Source organism: Acartia tonsa, chromosome 10 (genome assembly GCF_053477335.1).
Source record: "Acartia tonsa isolate MP-2025a chromosome 10, ASM5347733v1, whole genome shotgun sequence".
Lineage (NCBI taxonomy): Eukaryota > Metazoa > Arthropoda > Copepoda > Calanoida > Acartiidae > Acartia > Acartia tonsa.
Window position 1 is genome coordinate 48242755 of NC_137269.1, and position 27925 is coordinate 48270679.

The 27925-nt window shown below is 32.2% G+C and overlaps 4 protein-coding genes across 4 annotated transcripts in view; 2 read left to right on the forward strand and 2 right to left on the reverse strand.

Moving 5' to 3' along the window:
* The window catches only part of LOC145330225 (ankyrin repeat domain-containing protein 13C), a 526153-nt gene that overhangs the window by 228000 nt on the left and 270228 nt on the right, over window positions 1-27925 (reverse strand). The window lies entirely within an intron of this gene.
* The window catches only part of MED1 (Mediator complex subunit 1), a 509044-nt gene that overhangs the window by 210890 nt on the left and 270229 nt on the right, over window positions 1-27925 (reverse strand). The gene's annotated exons all lie outside the window — the stretch shown is intronic.
* LOC145330847 (uncharacterized) lies at window positions 23475-24812 on the forward strand. Its single transcript, XM_080175510.1, has 4 exons — window positions 23475-23967; window positions 24094-24233; window positions 24350-24522; window positions 24797-24812. The coding sequence occupies exons 1-4, from the start codon at window positions 23667-23669 to the stop codon at window positions 24810-24812; spliced, it is 630 nt and encodes a 209-aa protein (XP_080031636.1). The 5' UTR covers window positions 23475-23666.
* Window positions 24361-26067, forward strand: LOC145330848 (uncharacterized). Its single transcript, XM_080175511.1, has 2 exons — window positions 24361-25348; window positions 25445-26067. Exons 1-2 carry the CDS (start codon window positions 24886-24888, stop codon window positions 26065-26067), a joined length of 1086 nt encoding a protein of 361 aa, XP_080031637.1. The 5' UTR covers window positions 24361-24885.

A 27925-nucleotide genomic window follows, 5' to 3' on the forward strand; every position in this document is an offset into this window, starting at 1 on the left:
CTCCAGGTAATAAAAGATGTAATTTTACCTGTTAGGGCAAATCCCCTAGAGGCTAGGGGCGAAGCCGCTAGTAGTATAATAAAGAATAAAAAGTCTGACATGATAAAATTTACGTCGCTTTCAACCTTTTTATTAAAGATAGAAAAATAATATAAAAAAAATATTAAATCTAAAAATAATTGTGTTAAATTTTGTTCCAGAAATTTAATCTTATTTTAATCTCATTTGTTCTGCTATTTTTATTTAATCATGTCAAAAATGAATTATAACTTAAGGACATAAGAGTTTTTAATCAAAGATATTGTTTAAAAAATGCTATGTTGTACGTATATATCTAACCGAGTTACATCCATTTGTCAACCAACTCTTTGATCATATTATATAATTTACAACACTTTTTGCCTTCATATTTCTACAAATTTATTCAATTTAACTTATGTTTTTAATATTTGTCTGTCTGTCTGTCCGTCCCTTGAGATCTCGGTAACCACTGAACCGATCCGATTCTACTCTTTAGGGTATATACCTATTGGTCCTGTGGTGATTTTAAGCTATTTTAATAATTAAAAGATTGAAAAGAAAGTATTATGGGGGAACCCATAAATTATGGTTGGCAGCACCAAAATATGTTTTTTTAATATGTTCGAAATAAGTGGTTGCATCTCCAATTATTTTTTAATTACCTCTTGGGGGCAAAGCCGCTAGTTTTACATAAAGAAAAGAATTTTCCACTGCAGTGAATTTATCATATCCTTGATTACTTTACTTTTTCATTTGAGATCTGTGTGCCCATGCTAACACAAGTTTATCTACTTATTATCTCAAATCAGTGTAGCATTTTTGGTAGCGATAGCTACTTTACAACTATGAGATGCTACATTACAAAGGAGAACTATATCGGTTCATCGGTAGATAAAGACACACAGATCCTGTTACTTTAGTATATATATAGATAAAACGTTTTGCTAATCGGATATTGCCATATTTTGCCTTCCCCTAGCATCTAGGTGCTCTGTATTGGAAGGAAAAGGGGAAGCAAAATAATAGATTTAAACTATCACAAGACTTAAATCATAAAATAAAATAGCTTAAACCATCCTAAAACCTTTGTAAATCTTTCCTAGAATGGATGACTAAATCTGTTCATTGGTTATCAAAATCTTAATGTACTGACAAAAAAAACCTTACTGCTTTATAATATGGAAAGATTGTTAATAGTTATTTCTCGCATCGTATTATAAACAGCTTTCCTTCGGCACCTCGGGGCTAAAAAAACTGGTTTTAATCTTATAATTGTACATTTTTATATTCGTAGAAAGCTGGATATAATACGATGCTAGACATAGTTTTTCTCGTATTCATTCGAATCCGGTGGGTAGGAACCGGTTCTCATCCAAACGAAAAAACTATGTCTAGCATCGTATTATATCCAGCTTTCTACGAATATAGAAATATACAATCATAAAATTAAAACCAGTTTTTTTAGCCCGTGCCTTCGGCACCTTGGGGCTAAAAAAACTAGTTTTAATCTCATAATTGTACTTTCTATATCCGCGGAAAGCCGTTTATGATACGATGCGAGAAATAACTAATTTCGTATGGATGAGAACCAGTTCCTATCCACCGGATTCGAATGAATACGAGAAAAAATATTATTGATTAAAGCTGCGCTACTACTCTATTTCTATTCCTTGTTTGTCCTGCAAATTTGAGCCAATCATGAAACATTTGTGACGTTAGGATAATTTACCAGGCTAAGTCGCCGGCTGTTGATAACAGGGATATAAAGGGATAAGACAATGGATGATAAATTGAAGTACATCCCAATAATAATACACAAAATTATTTATTTTGTAAATTACAATTGGTGGTTGAAACGTTTGGACACTTATCTTAATGAACCCGCCCATCAAAATTCATTAAAAGTCCCCAAAGTTATTGTGCAAGAAAACATTGGGGACTAGTGTATTATTCACCCCAATGTCCCCTCCCTCCCAGAATAATTACACAAATTGTGTCTACACATTTTGGATAAAATTGATCTAATTTTGTAAGAATGGATGTATTATTACTTGGATCTTACACCAGAGTTTTATGTTCTCTAATAAAGTAAAACATGTAGTACATCTCCTCTCTTTACCCCATCCCCCTCCTCCTCCTGAATTAACGAACTGACCCATAAATGACATAGGAAATAGCAACCTAAATTGAAGACAAATTTTTCCCTGTCATAATCTCCATGTATGTTCTACATCCATTTTAAAAGTTCAAATTCTAAAAAAGTATAAAAAGTGCAATACCAACTTTTTAAAATATTAGTTTTCAGACAGAAAAATTAAAATTCATCCAATTAAGAAAAGGCAAGAATGATTATATCCATAAGTAGGGTTGGGCCGGATATCCGGTGTGGCCGGATATACGGCCGGATAGTTTCAATATCCGGTATCCGGATATCCGATGTGGCCGGATATCCGGCCGGATAGTTTCAATATCCGGTTTCCGGATATCCGGTGTGGCCGGATATCCGGCCCAACCCTATCCATAAGTATCGTATCAATTGAAGCAAAGCTTTTCTATAATTAGGATAGGTCCGTCCGTCCATTCGTAAAGGATATACGTTATTATTATTTTTATCACGTTAGAGTTATCCTATCAATTTCAAACCTAACAAGGTAACTCCTTTAGTAGTTAAGTACGATTAAGAAATCTTCGCAACTCTATAATTGTTACCAGAATTTAAGTAGTTATACTCTAAATTTACAATTTTATTATAAATAAAAACAATAATGCCCAATAAAGTAAACTATAATTAACACAAATTTATTACAAATTTTGGATGAAATTAATGAATTTGCATTCATTTTATTCCTTCTTACACAATCTTATTTTTATCAAATATAATAAAAATGAAGAAAAGAAGGGCGTTATTAAACTGCAATTTGAAATTGACATTAAAAGAATATGCCGCGAAATACTTGTATTGCGCAGCTACTATGTATTTATTTGCGCTAAATTTTCAAGTACTCTAAAAAAGTAATGCTCACAGCTGGCTAAAAATTGCCCATCCATCCTCTTTATCCCATCATCTTTCCTCCTACTGTATAAACGAACTGACCAATAACTGTGACCAATACTTCTTAGCAAATTTGACGACAAATATTCCCCTGTTAAATTATCCTATAGCAATTGTTGTCAAGAAACAACTAAATACAAATATCTGTGTATTCTGTAAAGTCTTGATTCAACAATAACTATTAAGTCTTATTTTTTATTTACCTGGGGATTCAAACTCTACAATCTTTTAATTGCTTGCAGTTGCTGTGCTACTCATGGACATAATTGTTCTTGTTTGGCCCATTTTCTTGATTTATAGCGTACATATTGTGCAAAGTTTAATTTAAATGGATACTTTTTGCTTCACAGCTTTTCTATAATCAGGTTAATTTAGGCATGTTTTGGTGTTGTCTGATCGGAACTTTTAGTGGGCTAAAAAAACAACCCCCATTCCGCTGTCATAATATCCACATATATTCTACATCCATTGAGACAACATAAAATAGCATACAAACCAAACACTTTTAAAGTAGCTTCGCTACTTAATTGATATGATAAAAAACTAACCTAATAGTTTAACTACTAACAAAAAAACAGAGTTTGCTTTTAAGTGTCTGGTTTTAAAAAAAGGACTAACGTTGACCTTTATAACTAGAAACATGATAATTTTTCAGAAAATTAGAGGACCAAGGCAATACTAGTTATTTATTGCTTCGTATTATACACAGCTTTCCGCGGATAATAAAATGATAAAATATAAGAATAAAAGTAGTTTTCTTAGCCCCTAAAGGCTGAAGTCCTGGCAAACAAATCTTATGATTTTTATTTTAATATTCGTGGAAAATTGTCTGCACTAAATCTTATACACGATTTTTCAGCGTGACTCAGAACCTAAACAAGCAGATATTAATCGGTGTCGAAGCCATACTGGAAATGTTTTTTTACATATCTGTCTTTAAAAAAAATCTATAATTATTTCACGCAAAAGTTCATTGTCCAATGTCCTATTCCAATATCCCTGATGATAAAGCCAGGGAGGGAGGGGACATTGGGCTGTTTATTACACTAATTCCCAAAGTTTTATATTAATGTTGTCATATTCGGTGGCTTAACAACTTTTTAATTTTAATTTAAATTAGTTTTTATATGTTTGTTCATTAATTTGAGTGGTCAAAAGTTTAATTCACTTTTACAATTCTAATCTAGAGAATTTTATGTATCATTATTGGGGATGTACCTCAATTTATCTGCAATTGTCTTATCCCTTAAGATACCTGCCTATATCCCTGATTATAAAGCAGATTTTTAGTCAAGCTCTATTTAAATTTTATTACACTTTTGTTAAAGATAATATCAGACATATGTCTACTTGAAATCAATCCAATATATCTTTGACGATGGAAATTTGAAACTCACGGGTCAATATTTCTCAAATATTCCCCCTATTTTCCAACTGTCCAAAGTCGTTTATAATAATTAGGGAAAGGGTTGAATTTGGACATGAAACATAAATATTAAAATCTTTTCTAAATTTTTACGATCCTGAAAGTTAATATTTACTGATATTTTCCAATAAATTTTTTCGTTCCGTCAAAATTTGGAAAAATAGCCAATATGGCTGTCTAGAAAGAACACGAAACCTCTACACCTAATATTTTCTCAGTGTTTTTTTTTACTTTTTATACAATTTTTTTTTAAAAATTAAATATTGATGAGTTTTTTATTTTTATAGAATGAATTATAAAAAAAATAATATTGGTTGATTGGTTTTTGCGATATCAGAACTCAGAACCATATCAGTTTTACTTTTAAACAATTCAATAAATATGAAAACTTTAAAAATTAAATATTGATGAGTTTTTTTTATTTTTTTAGAATGAATTATAAAAAAATAATATTGGTTGATTGGTTTTTGCGATATCAGAACCATATCAGTTTTACTTGTAAACAATTCAATAAATATGAAAACTTAGATATAAAATTTGTATAATAGATAAGACTTTTAAATAATTTATTCTCCCCTTTCTTTATTCCAAAAATCTCGATTTTTCTTTCATTGTCATATCCTAGTATTTATTATGTGTATTTGTATTGTCGTGTGAGTATGTGAGAGGGTTGTAAAGGATAGATAAATTACCACCCCCCCCCCCTCTCCCTCACATAGCTGTTAAGACTTAAGATTTTTTGTTTCAGGCTTTCAGCGTATCTACTCTATAATAATCCACCTTCCAAAGTTCCAACACCCTACATTCTCCAACCCTCCACCCTGCTTACTGTCTTCTACATTTCAACTCAACCATATATCAAACTTGCTAATATCATAAAGTGAAAGAAAAGTTAAAAAATAAACCACCAATAACCATTAAATAATGTATTAATCATTCTAACTCAAGTAATATGTACTAATTTATTATTTAACCTAACATACTAACAAAACAATAATCATAACTTTTTTGACTTTAATGAAATAAATAATCTAAATAAATAAATAAACTATGTTGACTTAAATAAAATGAAAATAAATATTTTTATTTTATTTGGATTGGAGTTAGTTTTGTAAATTGTAACGTTTTGTCCTTGTTCTCTAAGGTCTCATATTTCCTGTATCATGAGTTGACCCTTAGCTTTATGCGGTCATAAATGTTCCCCCCCCCCCCAAAAAAAAAACGCTGAATCGATAATAATTTCAGTCATATCGTTAGTTTCAAAAACTAATTTACGGCTTCAAAATATTAAAATTGGTGCCAAATATTGCTAAATTCCCTCATTTTCATACGGGGGGTTAAACGTGTGAAAGAAAGGGGTTAAATAGGTATTTGATAAATATTGAAATAGCTATACATTTTCATACGGCCAGGATATCGTTGTAAATCACTAATTATCCCTTTCAAAAACTTAGCTAGACCGTTTGATTTTATTGGGCAATTTGAGTTTTTTAAAAAATAGTGGATTTCTCAAATAAAATAGCCTGTTCATATGATCACGGAACCTTCGCATATTTCTAGCAAAAGTTTTTTTTTGTTGGCTTTTGTCTGAAGCTTAACATTAATAAATACATAAATTTTTAAAAGCAAAAAAGAAAGATAAATATACGAATTAAACTATAAGAAGCTACCCTGTAAAGGTCAGCTAGATCAAAACAGACGCACACACGCACATTCAACATTTAAAATTTGTTTTTTTGGTCAGTAGCTTAAGATTAAGAAATATCTGAACTAGTATCCTATTAGTATTACTATTATATAGGTTATTTTTTTCTAAATACTTACTCTTCTTATATTTATTTAAGTCTCGTTGTAAAAGATCCCTCCCCTAATATATGATATGATATGTCATCGGTCAACTTTTGCTAAACGAGGGGGGGGGGGGAGTATAGGTCAAGTGAAAGTTAAATCCTATTTATATTTCCATCCAAAGTTGCAAGTCAAATATGAATATGAAAGGGGGGGGGGGGTTAAAATGTATATTGTCCTTGTTCACGTGACTAAGTTGACCCTTTTATCAATATACCTTGTATATTGGGGAATATTAACAAGGATTAAAACATCCATAAAAACTAGTACTGAAACTTTATGACAAACGGATACAGGAAGCAAATGCCTACATTACCAGAAATGAAAAAAGCTATCCGCTTTCTTACGGATTGACCAGCCCTAATTATAAAAAAGCTATTGTTCTGTAAGATTAAAACGATTTCTGAAACTGTATAACAAACGGATAATAACACTTAAATAGTTCAGAATAGTCGACAAATAGTCGACGGACAAACTGACCCTAATTATAGAAAATTATTGTTCTGTATGAAGATCTCATATTTCTCATGTGAGTTCAGTTAAGTTGACCCTTCCAGTTTCCCTTCCTTAATCAGGTGACATAAATTTTTCCTCCCCGCCCCCCCCCCCCCCAAAAAAAAATATTGTACAGCGATTAGGCGAAGATATGTTAATTTTATTTACCATAAAAACGAGTACTTTTAAGTCAAGTTTTTATTTCTATATAATTACTGACCCAACGGTTTGAAATAGATATTTATCGCATTGTGCCGTATATGTAATTTAGAAGCCATATTGGAATAGATATTTATCCTATCATATTATAGACAACTGACATTATTCTTTTATTTTAGTAATTATGGGAAAATTGAAACAAATTTAAAATGCACGGAAAAATGTCTATAAAAATTTAAAAAAACTTAATTATGAAATAGCTTCGCTCCAAAAAAAATAAAATACTGAAGGGAAACAAACTAATCTAAAATCTTAAATATATATGAACATAGCTTTGTAAGTATGTCTGTCCAGGCGATAAATTTAATTCAAAAAATAGATATTTATCAAATTATCACATCGTATTATAAGCGTATGACCGGAAATTAAAAACGATTTCTTTCAACTGAAGTCCAAAAAAACCGTATATAGTTATTCCGAATTTTACGATTTGTATTTAATAAAAGATAGACAGACAAAAAGAAAGAACTAAAATTATTAAAGTGATTATCTAAATTTGGTTACTATCATCATATCTTTGTATAATTGGTCAAAAAGCCTTCATAAAACTCCTAGGAAAGTACAGACGATATTTTTATTTACCATAAAAACGAGTTCTTAAGTCAAGTTTTTATTTCTTTGTATGTAGATTTCTAGAATGATATCTATTTTTTTTAATAAAAAAAATTAAATCGACTTATATCGACAAATTACGGCTTTGTGAAAAAAAAACTAAAGATATATTTTAAAAATTAAAATCCACGGAAAATGTCTATAATATGTTAAAAGTAAAAGTACTATAGAACCTATTTTTTGAAGCGAAGCTATTTCTGATTTATTTACATAAATAAAAACGAAAATGTCTATAATATGTTAAAAGTAAAACTATAGAAACTAACTTTTGAAGCGAAGCTATTTCTGATTTATTTACATAAATAAAAACGAAAATGTCTATAATATGTCTATAATACGATGCGATAAATATCTATTTTCTGAAGCAACATAAAAGATAGACAGACAAAAATCAAAATGTATTTCCGTGAGAAATTAAATCTTGTTGTTTATCTCCCTCCCCCACCCCTCCTTCTAACTAACCATTACCACCAGGCTAAACCAATCTAATGAAATTCTCCCCTCTTTTTATAAGGTTTTAAGTTAACACCTGCATTTATATTTCTTACAGATTTTTCTTTCTCATAAATTTAAATGATTTCTATTTCAAATATTATTTTTTCAAGATTATATTAAAATAGTATTAAACACAATTTTACGGATATAGGATGTATGTACAATTTGAATTATAATTTCTACTAAGAGTAAGAGTTATCAAATATAGTAAAGACTTCACTTATTTAATCCCGGCTTTAAGTGTATGACCGGAAAGTAAAAACGATTTCTTTCAACTGAAGTAAAGAAAAACCGTATATAGTAATAGTTATACTTACAAAATTAACTGTATTAACGTATTAACGTAAAACGATTATATATATAGTTATACTTAATAAATTTATATTTTATATCATAAAAATTCAAATCTTAAAACCACATTAAAACCATCGTAACTCTCGTAACTTAGAAACCAACTCACACAACGTAACTCAACTAACCTGAAAAGGGGGCGGAGATTATATTTATTCCAGTCAGCATCAAATTCATTCAACAGTCTACTCTACGCCAGTAATTTTATTCATTCTTCATTTTATAAATTTATATTCATATTTATATTCATCAACATATTTATATTCATCAACATGCCTGTAACCAGGAGGCAAGCTCTTGCGGCGGCTAATCGTCAAGCAAGAGCAAACGCTGCCGCAAATATAGCGGGGAACCTGCATATCCTGGGCGACCACATAGTACATCATGGTGGTCAGCCAGCAGTTCCAGTTCCTCCAGCGGCAGCAGTTCCAGATCCTCCAGCGGGACCAGTTCCTCCACCGCCAGCGGGACCAGTTCCTCCACCGCCAGCGGGACCAGTTCCTCCACCGCCAGCGGCAGCAGTTCCAGGACCACGGGGACCGAGGGGTGATGTTGGTCCGCAAGGACCCCCTGGAGGTCCAGTTGGTCCAATGGGACCTAGGGGTCAAAGAGGCCTTCGTGGGGCAAGGGGGCAACCCGGAGCACCTGGACCAGAAGGCCAACCTGGACCACAAGGACCACAAGGACCAGCGGGCGGACCTCCAGGCCCTCCAGGACCTCCAGGACCGCGAGGTGTGGGGAATGTTGTTGAAAATAATATAACGATCAACAACAACAATTATTTTATTGTAATAAATGGACAGCATATCCCCATGCCTCAGCAGCAAAATAATACCATTTATATTGTACAGCAATTTAATTAATATGTATATACTGTAACTATATTAAGTAACTATATTGTAATTATTAATAACTTAATTAACATTAACTATATATATAACTATTTGTAATTGTATTGTAAATAGAAACTTAAATAATTATATTGAAATTAAATTGTAAATATTATAAAAATAACTTTTGCGTGATATTGTAAAAAATAAATGTGATAGAAACTCAAAATAGCTTTTTATATTCATTTTTGGTGGATAGTCTTTAGATTCAATTTTATTAGACACTTTCAAAACGATTCTGGTAATGATTTATTTAATTATAGAGTTGCATGTCAAAAAAATCAGTTAATAATACTTGTGTTTGGATTAGGAACTTCGGATATATTAATTATATCGCATTTATATCGATTCTGGTAAAAAAGAGAAATGATTTTTAAAAAACTTAATTATGAAATAGCTTCGCTTCAAAAAATAGCTATTTATCGCATCGTATTATAGAATTTTCTTATTGGTGGATAGAAATGAATATAAATAGATTCAGATTTCAATTTGAGATCCTTTGGTAGAGAGAGATTAACAGACATCCTATTAAACTTAATTATGAAATAGCTTCGCTTCAAAAATAGAGATTTATCGCATCGTATTATAGACAGCTTTCCGCTTTATTTAAATAAATCAGTTTTTATGTAAATAAATCAGAAATAGCTTCGCTTCAAAAAATAGTTGCTATAGTTTTAATTTTAACTTAATTATTAAAACCAGATTTTTTAGCCCCGAGGAGCCGTTTAACTATGAAAGAAATAGCTATCTGTCTTAAAGAACGAACGAATTAAAAAGTAAAAACTTTGTATATTTGTTTTACATAGAAAGAGTAGTTTTTATTGCAAATCAAATATATTTTTTTATCCGTGGACTGTGGGACATGAAATTTCGTTGTTTCTCTTACTTAAATAAATTAATAACCCCTCGCCTCCCCCCTCCCCCAAGCCATGAAAAAAAGAAATGAATATAAATAGATTCAGATTTCAATTTGAGATCCTTGGTAGAGAGAGATTAACAGACATCCTATTATTTTATTTTTTGGTTTTCAATGATAACTATGACATATATAGAGTAGACAGAACAGAAAAAGAGTAGTTTTTATTGCAAATCAAATATAATTTTTTTCATTTGTTTTTTATCCGTGGAGATTAACAGACATCCTATTATTTTATTCTTTGGTTTTCAATGATAACTATGATATATAGACAGAACAGAAATGTACAATCGTTTGATTATTAAAACCAGTTTTTTTAGCCCCGAGGAGCCGTTTAACTATGAAAGAAATAGCTATCTGTCTTAAAGAACGAACGAATTAAAAAGTAAAAACTTTGTATATTTGTTTTATTCAAAAAGAGTAGGTTTTATTGCAATTAGAGTCTTCCAACTAATTCACTTACAATTTTGCTTCATATCCGTGTCATGTTATTTAGTTGACCCTTTTTAAAAAAATTTCAATTTCCCTTCCTTGCGAAAGAATGTTTTTAAAACTTAAAACATATGAAATGATATTATCAGATATTATCATCAATCTATAATATAATTGGCCAAAAAGCCTTCATAAAGTGTTATAAAGAGAATATAGTATCACTGAAGATTCCTATATTCCAACTTTCAATATGTAACTTTGAAGCAATTTTGTTTGTTTTCTACATTACCGAATACTTTGTGAAATCAATTCGTCTCAAATGTAACTTTTCTTAAAAATAGGTTTCTAAAACTTGAAATATAATTTTTAACTTTTCTTACCAATGAATGATGAAAGTATAAATTTAAGAACAATTTGAAATATTTACCCTCTAACGGCTAATTTATTTACTATAATTTCATCGTATTAAATCCAAATTTAATCTTGTTTCTCCCCCCCCCCCCCATCCCAATTATTACCATACCATTACCAGGTTGGTTACGATATTATATATTTGTTTTTTATCCGTGGACCGTGGGACATGAAAGATTAAGCATCAAATCCTCCCCCCCTCCTCAAAGGGGAAATTAGGAGAATTCTTACATGTCTACCTAATAAAACATACATAAGTAGCGAAGCTCTAAAATTATGAATAATAAATAGACCATTTGGAACAATGTATGGTTGTCTTTTGAAGCATTAAGCTAATAGAAAAACGTTAAAACTTAAACAATTGAATTTACAATTACATAATCCTAAATTTGCCTAAACTTAAAAATAAAATTGTTTATTTCTTATCAGTTCAGCATAGAGAAAGATTGATTATATTATGTAGGGTCAAGCGGTAAACCTAGCACCCAATACTTTTTTACAGTATAATTTGATAAGTTATTTTATGTTAGTTAATATTTAATATCGGATGAGGAAACAAATACTATGTATTATCATAATATTTCCATATTGTTTTCACTTGGAAATTTTCTTTATTATTTGGCGTATATTATCACTTTGCCTTTGTATATTTTTCAAATAATACAATAAGACCCAATAAGTACCCTAAAAATTCATCTCACAAAAATTTCATTTCATACTTTTTTGTAGGAACAAATTGGATTTGTTGTTTTTTTTCTGTCAGTCGATTAGAACATGGAGAAAAATGTCATTTTGATTATTATTATTGTCAACTGTCCTATCCCCTCCTAATATTTATGTTTTTCCCCCTTTTTTTTTTTTGGGGGGGGGAGCTAAACAGATATCCTATTACCTCCTAATATTTATTACATACAACACCAACCCCAATTTTAGGGGGTTACATGGAGAAAATGTTAAAAATTTTGAGATTTTTACAAATTACACCTCTAAATATATAAAGATAGAATATAGATTATTATTATTGTCCACTGTCCTATCCCCTCCTAATATTTATGTTTTTCCCCCTTTTTTTTGGGGGGGGGAGCGCGCATTACCACTCCGCCCATATTCATAATGAGCGGTGAAAATGGACAAAAAAAATTGTAAAATACGTGATAAAACATTTATAACAATCTTTTTCTATATATAACAATATAGTGTATTTCCGTAAAAAGACTCGGACGGAGGGACGTATGGACATACCTTAATTATAGAGTAACAAGGATTCTTATAATTTCATTTTCACTATGTTTATATATATGAGGGGGGGGGGGGGGGTCACGATTAATTTTTAACTTGGGGAGTGGGTAAGATTATAATTTATTATACTAGTGTAGTCTCACCCCTCCCCTATTTAAGAAATGTTGTCTACCCCTACCTCGCCCCCCCTAGTTTGAAGGTTGACCGTTACGATACAAATATTGACCCCTCCCCTCCCCCCCCCCCCCCAAGAAATAACAATTCAAAACATATGGAAAATAGGAATTAGCGAAGCTTTTCTATAATTTGTATTGGTTATAGACGTCAGTTAGTATTACTATTTTATATAATTTATAGACAGAATACTTACTTATAATTATACTTATGCATTTATGTTAATGTTCCCCCCCCCCCCAAGAAATAACAAAACAAAACATATGGAAAATTCAAAATACTAGGAATTAGCGAAGCTTTTCTATAATTTGTGTTGGTTATAGACGTCAGTATGTTAGTATTTATATAATTTATAGACAGAATACTTACTTATAATTTTGATTATACTTATGCATTTATGTTAATGTTTTGCTTTAATGGATATTGTCATCCTTGTTAAAAATATTTCACACATCCCATTCCCAACACTTCATATTTGAAGATATCTAGAATATTATAAATCTTAATAATTTCTTGGAAACCAACAACAAAGAAAAATAGTAAAAATGGTGGTAAAAATCTAAATTTGTAGGGGGTAATGATTTCCTTGAAATTTCATTTGCTTACGGACCTTTGAAGTGACAACATTTGAACATTTACTACAGTACTACAAATTCATATCATCTACATTCTACATTCTCTAGTATTTATTTTGTTGCATTGTTTTACTTTTGCTATCGTTATGGCGGAACAAGGACAGAGAGTCAGAGTTGACCGCAGGCGCAACGTGATGATGGATGACTTGGTTCCTTACTTCCCCCGTACTCTTACCTGCACAGATCCAGAACCGGCTTTATACCCCGACCTGATGCCTGGATGGTTCGCCCATTATCAGGTCCTACACAGATATTTTAAAGATATATGTAACCTGCTTTTCAGGTCGGGGTTTCAGAGTGTTCGTAAGAGGCGCTAAGGCTATTTAGTGAAGGAATTGGTATATACCAATTCCTTCACCAAGCCCTTCCATCTTCTCAGCGGACACGCGAAGAAAATGAACTTGTTCTGCAGCAACTTGAAGCCAAATGCAACGGTTACCGTGACGACGTTATCCAGTCGTTAGATGTCTATGACCGTGCCATTAATTTAGATGGCACAGTAGATCTATCATCAGATGAAGACGAATATCCCGATATCTCCGGCGATGTAAATCCATCTTCCGATGATGACGATATTGACGCCATCCTGGAAGTTCTGGAACACGAAGGTGGCGCGAGTGATGACTCTGAGTCTGTGATCATTATCGATTGATGTTGCGTTGAGTTGAGATCGTATTCCTGTGAATATTTAGATTCCACATAAATAACTTGACATATATATGCTATAATAATAAAACTATGAAAAATAATTTTCTTATTTTTATTTAATTTAATTTGTAATTGCGATGCTGCTCTATAATTTGAATTTCTTAATGTCTGTTACTAAGACTTGCGAATGCGATGAGACTTGGTTAATAATTGTATGAATCTATCCTATAATATAAAGAAGTAAGCTCTGTTTGTCTGTAGCTAAGGATCTCGCTAACCACTGAACCTATATGGTTCTCCTTTACAGTACAGCTTCGTATAGGTCCTTAGATGGTTTTAGGCTAGAGAGACGTTTGATATAGTTATTTGATATAGTTAAAGTTTAGTTAGGTCGTTAATTAATATATGTTTACGAAATACTTATGTTTCTGCCGTGATTATTTGTGTACTTATTTTAACTTTGAAGACTTAAATTTAAAATTATCAATAGCTATAGTATTTCTTGCATCGTTAAACGGCACGTCAGGGCTAAAAAAACTGGTTTTAATCTTATGAAATTAAATTAAAGACTAAATCGCCTCTAAATGCTAGGGGCGCAGCCGTTTGTATCCAAGGAAGAGAGACGTTTGATATAGTTATTTGATATACTTAGGTAGGTTAGGTAAGCGTTCCACGTATTTAAAATTATCAATAGCTATTTCTTGCATCGTTAACGAATAAAAGCTAACTATCTCGGACGAAAAATCAACATGTTTAAAATGGACGTACGGACATTCTGGTAATGATTATAGAGTTGCTACGCTTTCTAAATCGGACGGACCGACCATAAGAATGAATAAAAAAGTGTATTATTTCGAGTTTCTTATCACATTTATTTTTACAATATCACGAATATGAATATGAAATGAATGAAATACAAAATGAAAATGAAACAATGAAATTGAAAAAAAAATTAAATGAAAATGAAAAAATTAAAACTAAAGAAAAGGGGTAGTTTCACGAAATGCATTTGAACTTAATTTAGTGAACCGCATATTTTATCCTGGTTAAATGGGTAAACTACATTTATATGGCATATATTTGAAATGAATTCAATTTTCTACCACGTAGTTTTTAAAATATCAAGACCTGAAAATTGTCTTTTTTGTGATATATGCAATTTAAAAAGACGATTTTCAAGTCTTGACATTTTAAAAACTATGTGGTAGAAAATTGAAATTTTTTCAAATATATGCCATATAAATGTAGTTTAACCATTTAACCAGGATAAAATATGCGGTTCACTAAATCAAGTTTAAATGCATTTCGTGAAACTACCCCTTTAAAAAATCTGCAAATTTACGAAAATTAATTAACAATAAAATCAATAATAATATATATTACAAAATTAACAATAATCAATTTGAATTCTATTATGAAATAATATTACAAAATTATAAATATTAATTTAAATAGAATTCAAATTGATTATTGTTAATATTGACTGTGGCGTGCGCACCTATTGTCAAATTGAAAATAGGTACGACACGGTCACGACGAGGTTCTTGCTGTGGGGGGGGCTGTTGGGGGGGGTTTGGAATGGGGTCTGGCTGTTGGGGGGGGGGCTGTTGAGGGGGGTCCGGCTGTTGAGGGGGGGGCTGTTGTTGAGGGGGGGGCGGGGGCTGTGGTGCTTGATGGGGAGCCGGAGCAACACCAACATTGTTGTTGTTCCCCATCTGCTGGACAACCTGTTGAGCATGACCTTAATAAATTAAATCAAAATTAAAATTAAAATCTCTCAGGAGGGTGGTCGATAGATCGATGTACATCCCCAGTGATTTTCCCTTCTGTAGATTACAATTAGTTCCATAAAAGCCAAAAAAAATACATTTTAATTAAAGAGCCAAAAAAAATACATTTTAATTAAAGATCCAGCTTAGATTTTTTGACGCATTTTTTTGGAGCTTCTGTTTTATGCATGTTTTCATCCTTGTTTTATAATAATCATGTAAGCAATTCTGTATGATATTTACTATTAATTTAAATGGTTAATTTTTCAAAATCATAAAATATCTCAACGCAATCAGATTAAATTCATTCCAAAAGGTGAATTTATTATTTCAAAGTAAGGTTACTGGACAAACGCAGGAGTCCCAATTATATATAATACCTTGTCCTCTTGGAACATTACGGCGTCCATGGCCTCGACGATGCCCATCAGGCTGGGGTTCAACAGGAACAGCGGCAGCCACACCTTAATGAATTAAATCTTATTTATTATTTCAAAGTAAGGGGACTGGACAAACGCAGGAGTCCCAAACGTCGGAGTGGACAAACGCAGGAGTGTTAAATTAAAATATTAATTTTAAGTATTTCTGTACAGGTTAGGTTAGGTTAATATGTACAAGATATATAAGACTTGGAATAGGTAATAATAAAAATATGATTATATATAATACCTTGTCCTCTTGGTTGAACAACCCGATCATCTCGTCCATGGCCATCATCAACAGCAACAGGAGGAACAGCCACACCTTAATAAATTAAATCTTATTTATTATTTCAAAGTCCCAAACGTCGGAGTGGACAAACGCAGGAGTCCCAAACGTCGGAGTGGACAAACGCAGGAGTCCCAAACGTCGGAGTGGACAAACGCAGGAGTGTTAAAGTATTACAACAGCCACACCTTAATGAATTAAATCTTATACACTAAATAAATTTATTAACTTAGTCCTATAGTTTATACAAACGGACAGTTTAACTTTAAAGTTTAAACTTAACTTAAATCGGACGGACCGACCATAATTATAGAAAAGCTTCGCTTTTAAAAAGGTAAATTAAAAGGTAAAAAGGAGAACCCGATCGGTTCATCGGTTAGCGAGATCCTTTAGTATAAGGATTATTTATTCATTATATTACACTTGGAATAACTAAAAATAAATAGAATTCAATATATATTATACCTGGGTCAAGTCGTTCAAGTATTCGAAGGCTCCTTCGTTTCGTGCTGGGTCTAGATTTCATATTCGGATATTTATACTGAAATAAATTATTAAGGTAATAAATAATAATAATTAGTATTTTTCATAATGCAAATGCAGATATAATTCAATTTCAAAACGTTCACAATATAAGTATAAAAACACTGCAAAATCAAATATTAAAAAATAATTAACTTTATAAGTTTATTTTATGCGTATATAAAAAATAATTACGCATTTAAAAGAAAGAGAAAGGCGTTGAAAAGGTAGAGAAAGCCATTAAAATAAAGGGGTTGTATGCAAAAATGTAATTTCATCATTACCTTCAGATAAGCCGCTGAAATTTATTTTGCCTTTTCTCGGCAGTTTTCGGCGGTTGCGCCGCCGTTTCTTCTCCCCTTAGTATCCAAGTAACTTGAAGTTGGCTGGCCCATCTCTCGTTCGTCGCCAACCTACAATTTAACTTTAAATTACAAATTTGTAAAATGTAAAATGTAAATTATCTTTATAAACCAACCTAATGCCGTAAAATCAATCTTCGATATTTATTATTTAGAAAATGTTAAGATTTTTAATTTGTTAATAATAATAGTCTAATAGCATGAAAAAATTTTATCTTTACATACCCTTTAAAATAAGTGGCATCCGCATTTAGAGCCTAGAGGTCAATATAATCAAACATATATGGGTGGGGGAAGGGTTTTACATGTAAGTAACACCTTTATAGTCCCCCCCCCCAAAAAAAAAAGGGAAGGGCAATGGGCTGTTTATTTTACACTAGTCTCCCCCCCCTCCCCTATTTAAGAAGGGTTGCTATATGAAAAGAAAGGGTTGAAGATTTTGAATATAACCCCCCCCCCCCCAAAAAAAAATACAAAGAATAATCCCTTTATTTATTTAAATTTTCCTTTATAAAAATTTTCCATAATATATATATGACACCTTTATTATAACCCCCCCCCCCCCCAAAAAAAAAAAATACAAAGAATAATCCCTTTATTTATTTAAATTTTCCTTTATAAAAATTTTCCACTAATGCTGGGTGACGGGAGAGAGTTTTTTTAACTTTTAAGAAAGGTTTATATATATGACACCTTTATAAATTATAACCTTATATTATAATGGCCGATAAATTGATGTACACTCCCAATGATGATGCACAAAATTACCCCTTTTGTAAATAACAATTAATAGTTGAAACGTTTTTACACTCAACTTAATGAAGCAACCAAGTCCCAAAATTCCCCAAGTCCCCAAAATTGTTGAGCAAACCAAAAAGAAAACGTTGGTATAAAACTTTGTTTTTAAAAGATATGAAATGATACAGATATTCATCATATCATTATCATCAATCTATTCTATAATTGGCCAAAAAGCCTTCATAAAGTGACAAACAGCAAGCTGACAATAATGCTGAAAATCCTTGTTATGTAACTTCCAATATGTAACTTTGAAGCAATTTTGTTTGTCTACATTACCGAATACTTTTTTAATTCTATTCATCTCAAATGTAACTTTTCTTAAAAATAGGTTTCTAAAACTTGAAATATAATTTTTAACTTTTCTTACCAATGAATGATGAAACTTAAGTATAAATTGAAAAACAATTTGAAATATTCAGCCTCTAACGGCTAATTTATTTACTAAAATTTCATCGTATTAAATCCAAATTAAATCTTGTTGTTTCCCCCCCCCCCCCCCTCCTCCTAACCATTACGTTATGATGGGTGGAGAAAAAAAGATTACATATAATTATATTCAAATAAGAAGTGTTGAAAAAGGGGGGTGGGGCAGGTTTCAAATAATCTTTAATCTTTTACGGAGGGTAAATTAAGTGTTAAATTACCCCTTCTGCAGATTAAGCATCAAATCCTCCCCCCTCCTCAAGGGGAAATTAGGAGAATTCTTAGTCTTACATGTCATATAAATATTTTCCAACACATCTCATGATTTCCCTTGTAGTAATTGGATACGGATTACCCCCCCCCCCACACTTTCTTTTATGTGTGTTTATTTTATCCCTTACTATTCCAAAAAATAAAATTATGGGTGGAGTTACTGTTAAGTTGTTAACCCTTTTCTTCCCCCAATCATCCAATGTAAGCGGTAACCTGGCCATTTTCACCACCTTAGGCTTAAAGTCATAAAGTCATAATTAATATTAATCTTTTTATTTTAGTTTTAGTTCAGTTACAACATTGTTAGAGAATGGCTGAGCCTGACTCTAATAAAGTTATAGGTGACCGTCAGATTGACGATGATGACAACATGTCCGATGTTTCGGATGTTATTAATATTGACAGTGAGGTTGTCCAAGCTATGCCTGACTCTTCAGTTACGCGTAGTTTCCGTGAACGTAAGATCGACGATGCAAGCATATCCGATGTTTTGGATGAGGTTGAAGATATGTTGGAGGAAAAGGAGGGTTTGGGGACCCCCACAAAAAAAATAACCCCCATTGATAACATTAGGTAATAATAATATTTTCATTTTATATTTAATAATGTTATAAAAAAACTAAAAGGGGTAGTTTCACGAAGTGCATCTACCCATGCTAAAAAAAATTATAGAAATGGGATTTTTACAGTAACTTTTTATTTATTAAGCTCAAATGCATTTCGTGAAACTACCCCTTATAAAATTAGTGGGTTTCGTCGTATTTTTACTTTTTATTTACTATTAAGCTCAAATGCATACCCCTAATAAAATTATAATAAATGGGATTATGAAAAGTAGTGGGTTCCTTTGTATTTTTACAGTAACTTTTTATCTTAGGGTAGGTAAATGTTATTTATTTATTTAATTTTCAGTTGCACTCCAATGTCGGAAATGTTGGAGGAAAAGGAGGGGTTGGGGACCCCCACAAAAAAAATAACCCCCATTGATACCATTAGGTAATAATAATATTTTCATTTTATATTTATACCCTAATACCATTAGGTAATAATAATATTTTCATTTTATATTTATACCCCTAATAAAATTATAATAAAGGGGATTATGAAAAGTAGTGGGTTCCTTTGTATTTTTACAGTAACTTTTTATCTTAGGGTAGGTAAATGTTAAAAAAATATCCTTACTTACTTTTGGTCAGGTTAGGTTGGGTCGCATTGAGTAATCCATCCTCCGGGGGCAAATTCCTTCCATATTCAGCAACTCTCGGTGCTCTACACACCAAGAGAGGCCATTTTTTTTTAGAATATAATCCCAAATTTGGTAAATTTGGTGGGTTCTAAAAAGAACCAGAGAAAATTGTAACAAAACACAAACACTGAAATGCTTTATTTATTTATTTATTTAATTTTCAGTTGCACTCCAGTGGCGTCAAAAATAGCTGATCCACAACGGAAGCGCATAATAACAAAGTTGTGTTCACCTCCAAGGGTGAAGAAAAGAAGAAAAGAGTCTTCTCCCCAATCGAGGTAAAAAAAACAAGTAGCCAAATAATTTTTTTTTTTATTTTGTCCAGAGGGTAAGGGAAAAATAATATTAATTAATAATTAAAATAATAGGCTAATATTTTAAGGTCAAAACCTGCAAGCCCAGAACCTGAAAAAACAACTTCACCCCCCAAACCTTCTCCCCAATCGAGGTAAAAAAAACAAGTAGCCAAATAATTTTTATATTTTGTCCAGAGGGTAAGGGAAAAATAATATTAATTAATAATTAAAATAATAGGCTATTTTTTTAAGGTCAAAACCTGCAAGCCCAGAACCTGAAAAAACAACTTCATCCCCCAAACCTTCTCCCCAATCGAGGTAAAAAAAACAAGTAGCCAAATAATTTTTTTATTTTGTCCAGAGGGTAAGGGAAAAATAATATTAATTAATTAATTAATTATTTTAAGGTCAAAACCAGCAAGCTCAGAACCAGCTTCACAAACAACACCAGATACATCACCAATGCGCCCACTCAACGTAACGCCGCCGCCGTCTCCATACAAGTACAACAGCCACACCTAAAGCCGCAGCCACACCTACAACACCAGCTGGAGACACAACTTCTTCAGCAAAGTCATCCCCAGCTGGAGAAAAGCCAAAAGCAGGATCCAAGAATAAACCCAAGATGAACAGTGACAGTTCGGAACATATGTTCATCAAAGGTAAGCTTAAATTAGTATAATTAATATCAATAACATAGGTAGTAACATTAAAAATTTAATTGACAGGATGTCTATTTGTCTGTACTTAAATAAAATACATTATATTATATTTATAATTAATAACCATACAATCTCAACCGTAAATACATAAATTTCTAGAATACTAGTTTGTTTTACTTTACCTATATATTAAATTAACTGTTCTATTGATTACCTAGACTGCGTGGATACAGTACAAGGTGACACACACTCGCTCTATGACCGCCTTGATGGGAAGAGGATAACATATAGTAATGGTGATAAGGTACAAACATAAATACTAAAAATAATAATAAAATGTAGAGGGGGGGGGGGGGGGCAAAAGTGACACTTTTTGAAACCAAAACTAAAAGTCAACAAAGGAACAACTAAAAAAAGAGTTACAGGTGTGAGATTATTAAATAAAATGTTTAATAAAATTAAAATTACTTCAGGTTTATGTCTACTTGGTTAAAGTGCTTGAAGATCATGCTTACATGATCCCCAACTACCCTGGAAAGGGTAAGCATAAGACCCCGTGGGGGCGGGGGTGCAAATACTGTCACTTCAATACCTGGGATGACACATACCACGTGAAAGAATGCCCCACAGATCCAAAAGCAAGGAGAGATTTTATACTGCAAGAAACTAACCTTCTTAGGTAATAATATTAAGTTGACATAAAATAACATGATGTATTAACGCAACGTGCCGGAGCCGTATAATTTTGACGCGGCTCCGGCTCCGGGGAGCCGTATTTGGAAATACGGCTCCCGGCTCCGGCTCCAGCTCCGGCTCCGGCTCCTACCTTAAAATTAATATATCAATTTTTTTTCATTATTGAATTTGATAAAATAAGATAAATAATATAAAATATTTTGCTTTTATTTGATTAAAGCTATATAAAAGTAGAAGGATGTGTGTCTATTTGTTAAGTAACAATAGTTTTTCAGTTTATTATATGGAAATAGACCGTTGCCAAATTATAATATTACTTAAAAAAATCATTTTTACCTAGTCCGGAGCCGGAGCCGTTTTTAACAAAAAATACGGCTCCGGATCCGGATCCGGCTCCACCAAAAATGTTGCTGCTCCCGGCTCCCGGCTCCGGCTCCAGAACACTGGTATTAAGTATTCATAAACATTGATTAAAAATATATACTGACGGACAAGGTGAATTATAGAGTAGCTTTGCTAAAAAAAAATAATATTAATTGCTTACCTGTTTAGGAGGTTTCGCCATCACTGGATCAATGACCACAGAGATGTTTACCGAGAGTATAGGAAGGGAGTGAACCTGGCCAGCTTTCAGAGGAAGTTTCAACAGGCCCAGGCAGATGCTGAAGTTATCCATGAAGTCAAAATATACACCACTGCCTTAGAAGCGCTGCGCCACATCACAGGAAAACTGGTTAATAATGAAAGTTTCCTTCGCTTTAAGGTAAATGTATGTTTAATATTTTTGATCATATTTGCTGTTATCTAATGTCTCATACCTATATTTTTTTAAACAAAATGAATTGAAAATGATTGCTAAAATCGAAATATATCTTCATGTCAGTTAGAATAGTGTTGAAAAACATACTAACTTTAAAAAATTCGCTTTAAGGATAAGGATGGCAATGCCTTTGACCATCTCATCGCCAAGCAGGTCGGTTTACTTGAGAAAGGCAACAAGCAGGATGCACCCACCAGCAAACAGCTTCATAACTGGCTGCAGGGGCAGCACAAGTATTACATGGAATCCTTCAAGAAGATTTTAGAAAATAAAGGTATTAATAACTATTAACTATTAAGTATTATAATTTGTAAACTAAAACATTACTAAATAATTTCAAAATCTGAAAGAAATAACAAATACTTAATTTAAATTATCTTTACTTCCGCAGGTGTGTACATTGCCGAAATCGAAGGAAAGGTGCACACCTGCGGAAAAAATGTTAATATTTAATTATTTTAAATAACAAATAATTATAATCAATATTATCTTTGTTTCCGCAGGTTTGCACCTTTCCTTCGACTTCGGCAATGTTCACCACACCGACTTCATTGCAGGTAACCTAAATAAAATAAATAAACTATTATTATTTATTAATGCAATTACAACTGCAGCAGCTACATAACCTGAATTAAATAAAGTAAAGTAAACTATTATGAATAATATAAAAGAATTACTAATTTTTCAGTAACTGCAAACTATACCGATGCAGAAGGTCCCAAAGAATTGTTGCTCGCCTGTGAACAGGTATAAGTTTAAAATTAATTCTTAGAAATTTAGAATGACCACAAATACCTAAATGATAATTTGATTAATTACTTATGTTTAGATGCCTAAACCCGATGCTACCGGCCGCAGCATCTACGAATATTTCGAACAACTGTTGAAAAGGTTTGGGCTTGAGCATTATCAACTTCTCAGCTCCACATCCGACTCGGCTGCCAACTGTGTAAAGGTAATGAAAAATTATAAATTATAATTATAAAATCATAACTATTTAATAGTTTTTTCTCTCATCGTATTTTAAATGGCTTTCCGCGGATGTAAAATGTACAATTGTAAGATAAAACCAGTTTTTTTAGATGAATATTTGAATGAATACGAGAATTAATATTCTAAAACAATACCATTAGAAAGTAAATCATTAATTTATTTTTCATTCTTTAGTCCGTCAAGATACTCAATGAAGAGCACGGGAAAACCCCCACAGAGTATACAAGTTACATGAACCATGAGGATGAAGATGAGGAAGTCAGTGATGATGATGATGATAGTGATAAGGAAGACACACCTGAGGCTGATAGTGAAGATGAAATCCCGTTGGATATGGTTATAGATGAGGTTGACAAAGGAGTTGCACAAGCAGAAGATTTAGATGAGGTTGAGGATGGTGTTGTAGAAGCCGAAGGTGAGGGTCAGGATGGAGGTGAAGAAACCCTGGCAGGAACAAGACAAGGCGATGGCGGCATATCAAGTGCGATTTTCTACAGGTCCATCGCCATCAAAGATCCACAACAAAGAGAGGGTAAGTAAAGTTAAATTAAATTCATTCCCAAAAAATTCAATGAATTAAATTTAATGATTTACAGGGGTAGTTTCACGAAATGCATTTAACTAAATTATATTAATTTATTAAATTATTTCTTTTCAGCAATCACAAATTTCGGGAAACTAATGGAAGAGAACATCCAGAAAACAATGATATGTGATGAGCAAAAATGTGGACTAATAGTGGGAGGCGTTTGCCTCAACCACCAAGTGGAGTTGGCGTTGAAGGCAGCTGCCAAAGTTGTAAGTAAATTAATTAAATGATTAATAGAACCAACTAAATAACTTATACAGTAACTTAAAAAGTTAAATAATAAATTATACAAAAACGTGAAAATTAACAAATATTATATTTTTAGAAAGGGAAGAGGTACAACAGAACCATAATTAACCTGGCAAAGCTGGTCAGTAAAATTATGAATAACAAGAAGCTGCGTCGCATTTTGGTAGAGAGTGGACATCGTATGCTTACCAGATACGTGGAGACGAGATGGAGCTCCAGAATGAACATGATAAAGCGGTTCTTAGAGATGTTTGACAACAAACAACTACTTCAGAAGGTGAAAAAATCCGTGCAGGATCAGAAAGGTAAACCCAAAAAAGTTAATTATAATTTAAACAACAATTTAAAACTAACAAAATTACCAACTTAAATTTCTCTCTGTCCCTTAATTAAACAAAAGAGAAAGGTAACAAATAGAAGTTTATTAAAATTTAAACTAAATAAATTATTTCTTCTCTCGTTCCCTTAATTAAAAATTAGAACTGTATATATCAATAGAATTAATTTTTAATTTTTATTTTAGTCAACAAGAAGTTTGACAATCTGTGGCCAACACCTGACCAGGTTCTTGCCCTCAGAGAAGTCCTGCAAGTGTTGGAGTGTGTGGATACCATGCTGACAATTCCCGCCCAAGCCCATGAGGCCACAATCGTCCAGATGTTCACCATGCTGGATACGGTGTTCTTTACCCTACGGACAAGTATGCCTGGCAACTTATTCGCTAGACGTGTATTCAAGTTCCTTCACCAGAGAGTTAACAAGATTGTCCGTAATAATGCAGGCTGGCAAGTCTGTCTCTACCTACACCCCCTGTCACGCAGTCATTTGGAAATGATTGCGAGTGGCACACAAAGCTTTACGGTGACACAGGATGAAGCAAAAACAATCTTACAACAAGCACCCAAAAATTGTAGGTTGTTGGGTGAACGGCTACACCGAATCTCACTGAGAGCCAACCTAAGTCCTGAAGAAAAGGCAGATGAAGAGGCCGACCTGCGTAGTGCTAATGCGGATGCCGACAATGAGGATTCCGAAGCTGACGAGTACGATTCTCCAGCAACTGCACCTCCCACAGGTAAAGATATACAATATTAATTAAAATAGATAATAATAATAACATTAGTTAAATAATTCAATTATCATTTTTATTAATTATATTTATGTATTACAGGCATGATGACACCCATCCAAAAGATGTTTTGGAACAAACAACAAGAGTTCAAACAAATTCAGGCTCAAGCAGCAGCCAAGAAGAAAAAGAAAGAACAACGTGACAAACAGAAGGATCCCCTGGACGTCATGAAGAAACACCTGAAAGCTGGGCTGAAGGACTGGAATAATATAGACGAATCCAAGTTGCATGCCTTGACATACGGTTACCAACGTGAAGTCGCTAAGATAAAGGAGGAAATTGCGAAAGTCAAAAAATCTAAGTCCAAGGATTTTGATGTTGAAGAACGCCAGAAACTGTACAAACAAGGAGCAATGACCGCAAGCCACAGGATGCTTACTGCCAGGTATGAACATGTTGCAGAGCAGATATGTTATCCCCCTGGACTTGTCAGTTTGATGACCAACTTCAACAACTTACCTGTTTCTAATGCGAGGTGTGAGAGAATTTTCTCACACCTCAAATTAGTTTACTCATCGAGGCGCTATAACCTAGAGAAAGACACCATCCACGCCATCATGTTCTTGAAGATGAACAAGCTAGTCCCCAAGAAGTCCCAAGCATTTTGGGATAGACAGGTAAAAGTTACCAAGAAGACAGCAACCAAGGAACTGGAAAAGTGAATGAAATAATTTTTGTAAATATGTTTATCATATTAATTATGTTGGAAAGAAATAAAGTAGAAGTAAAAGTAAAACAAATAATTTAATGAAATAATTTTGTGTTTTTTAAATATCTGTATCATTACCATTATAAAATAAATGTTGTAATAAAACCCAAAAAACTGTTTATTGATATATTTATTTTTTTTGCAGTATTGTTATTTAATTTAACAAGGATGAATAATCAATAAGTAGCGAAGCCAAAAACATTACTCAAATCATACTTGTCTTGTGTCTTTATGCGTGGATGGTTTCTTGCTCGAGGTTCTAGAGTAAATAAGTTGGACATCAAATGAAAGTAAATACTAAATATCCAAAAATAAATTTGAATTTCAATTAAAGGGTGATGGAAAAAAATAAAAATGCGTACTTGCCGCTTCGCTTATATTATTGTACATTCAAACATCAGTAAACCAAAAATCAGACCAATCGGATAATTAGGTCACATAAAAATTTGTTGTTAAAATGTAAAAAAAATACGGACATTAATGTCAGAACTGAATTATCAGAATGCGAATATATAAGAGTCAAAGCAAAATTGTAAGTAAATTTGTTTAAAAACAGCTTGATAATCAGGTTTAATATGAGCGTACATTTAAAAACGAGTTTCAACGCAAAAAAACGCGGAGCCGAATCTAGAAATACGGCTGCGGATGTGTGTATATTTGGTAACATATGGTTTTTAAGTTTAATTTAAGGAAATAGACCGTTAAATCATATTATTACTGTAAAAACTCACTTTTAACTAATGTGGAGCCGAGCCGTTCTGAACGACGTAAAAAAATGCACGGAAATTCTTTTCGAACACAGGGATTCAATATTTTTAGGTAAGACTAAGACTTATCGATAAAACACACCCGATACTTTGTAATTTTGGAACGATATAAAAAAATAAAAAAAAAACATAATTAAAAACAAAGTATGGAGCTTGCCGAATTATTCACAGTATAAAATCTGTGCGTTTAAAATTGAAATTACCAAAAGGCAAAATAAGATTAATTAAGTTATAACGAACAGACTTTTCACTTTATATTTACAAATTATTACAAAATCCTTACCTTAATATACTCTACTAAATGATTATGTGTACCGCCTTCCGAAATAGAAAACATAGCCTATTATTTTGACGTGCATGTACTCTTATGACATTCACGCAAAACAATAGACTACAATAATCCTTTTCGGACGACAGTACAGAATTAGATCTTGTGTTGACACTTGACTTTGTTTCTTTCTTCTTTTTTTTATAACTATATTTTCAATTGCAAATAATATTTATCACTTTATTTTATTGTATTAATATAATTCCATTTGAAGTTTTCACATTGTATATTAAATTTTTTATTATTTTTCACTTTTCTTTGTATCTAACTAACGCGTAGTATGACGTGTCAATACACTCTGAAATTCAAATAAGGACTGAAGAACTATGTGTGTGTGCACCTCATGGAGACACGAGGTAGAAATGTACATGGGTAATTAGAAACTTCAATATAATTTATTTCGTTATATTTACATTTTTTAAAATAAGATTTTTTAATATGTTTTGACCACGGTAAATAATAAAAATTTGTTGGAGGAATTTTTGTGTATATATTTATCCCTGATATAAATTGAACAGCATACACCGGAAACGGATGATATCAAATAACAGGGAATCTATAAATATATTGTTACAAATACAATTACAAACTATTATAAGTTAACTTTAATATATTTCATTATCGTTATATACTTTTTTTACGTAATGCAAAATTATACTTTTTTAATATTAGGAAGAATTTTTATTTTACCCTGTAAAAAAAGCAATGAAAAAAGT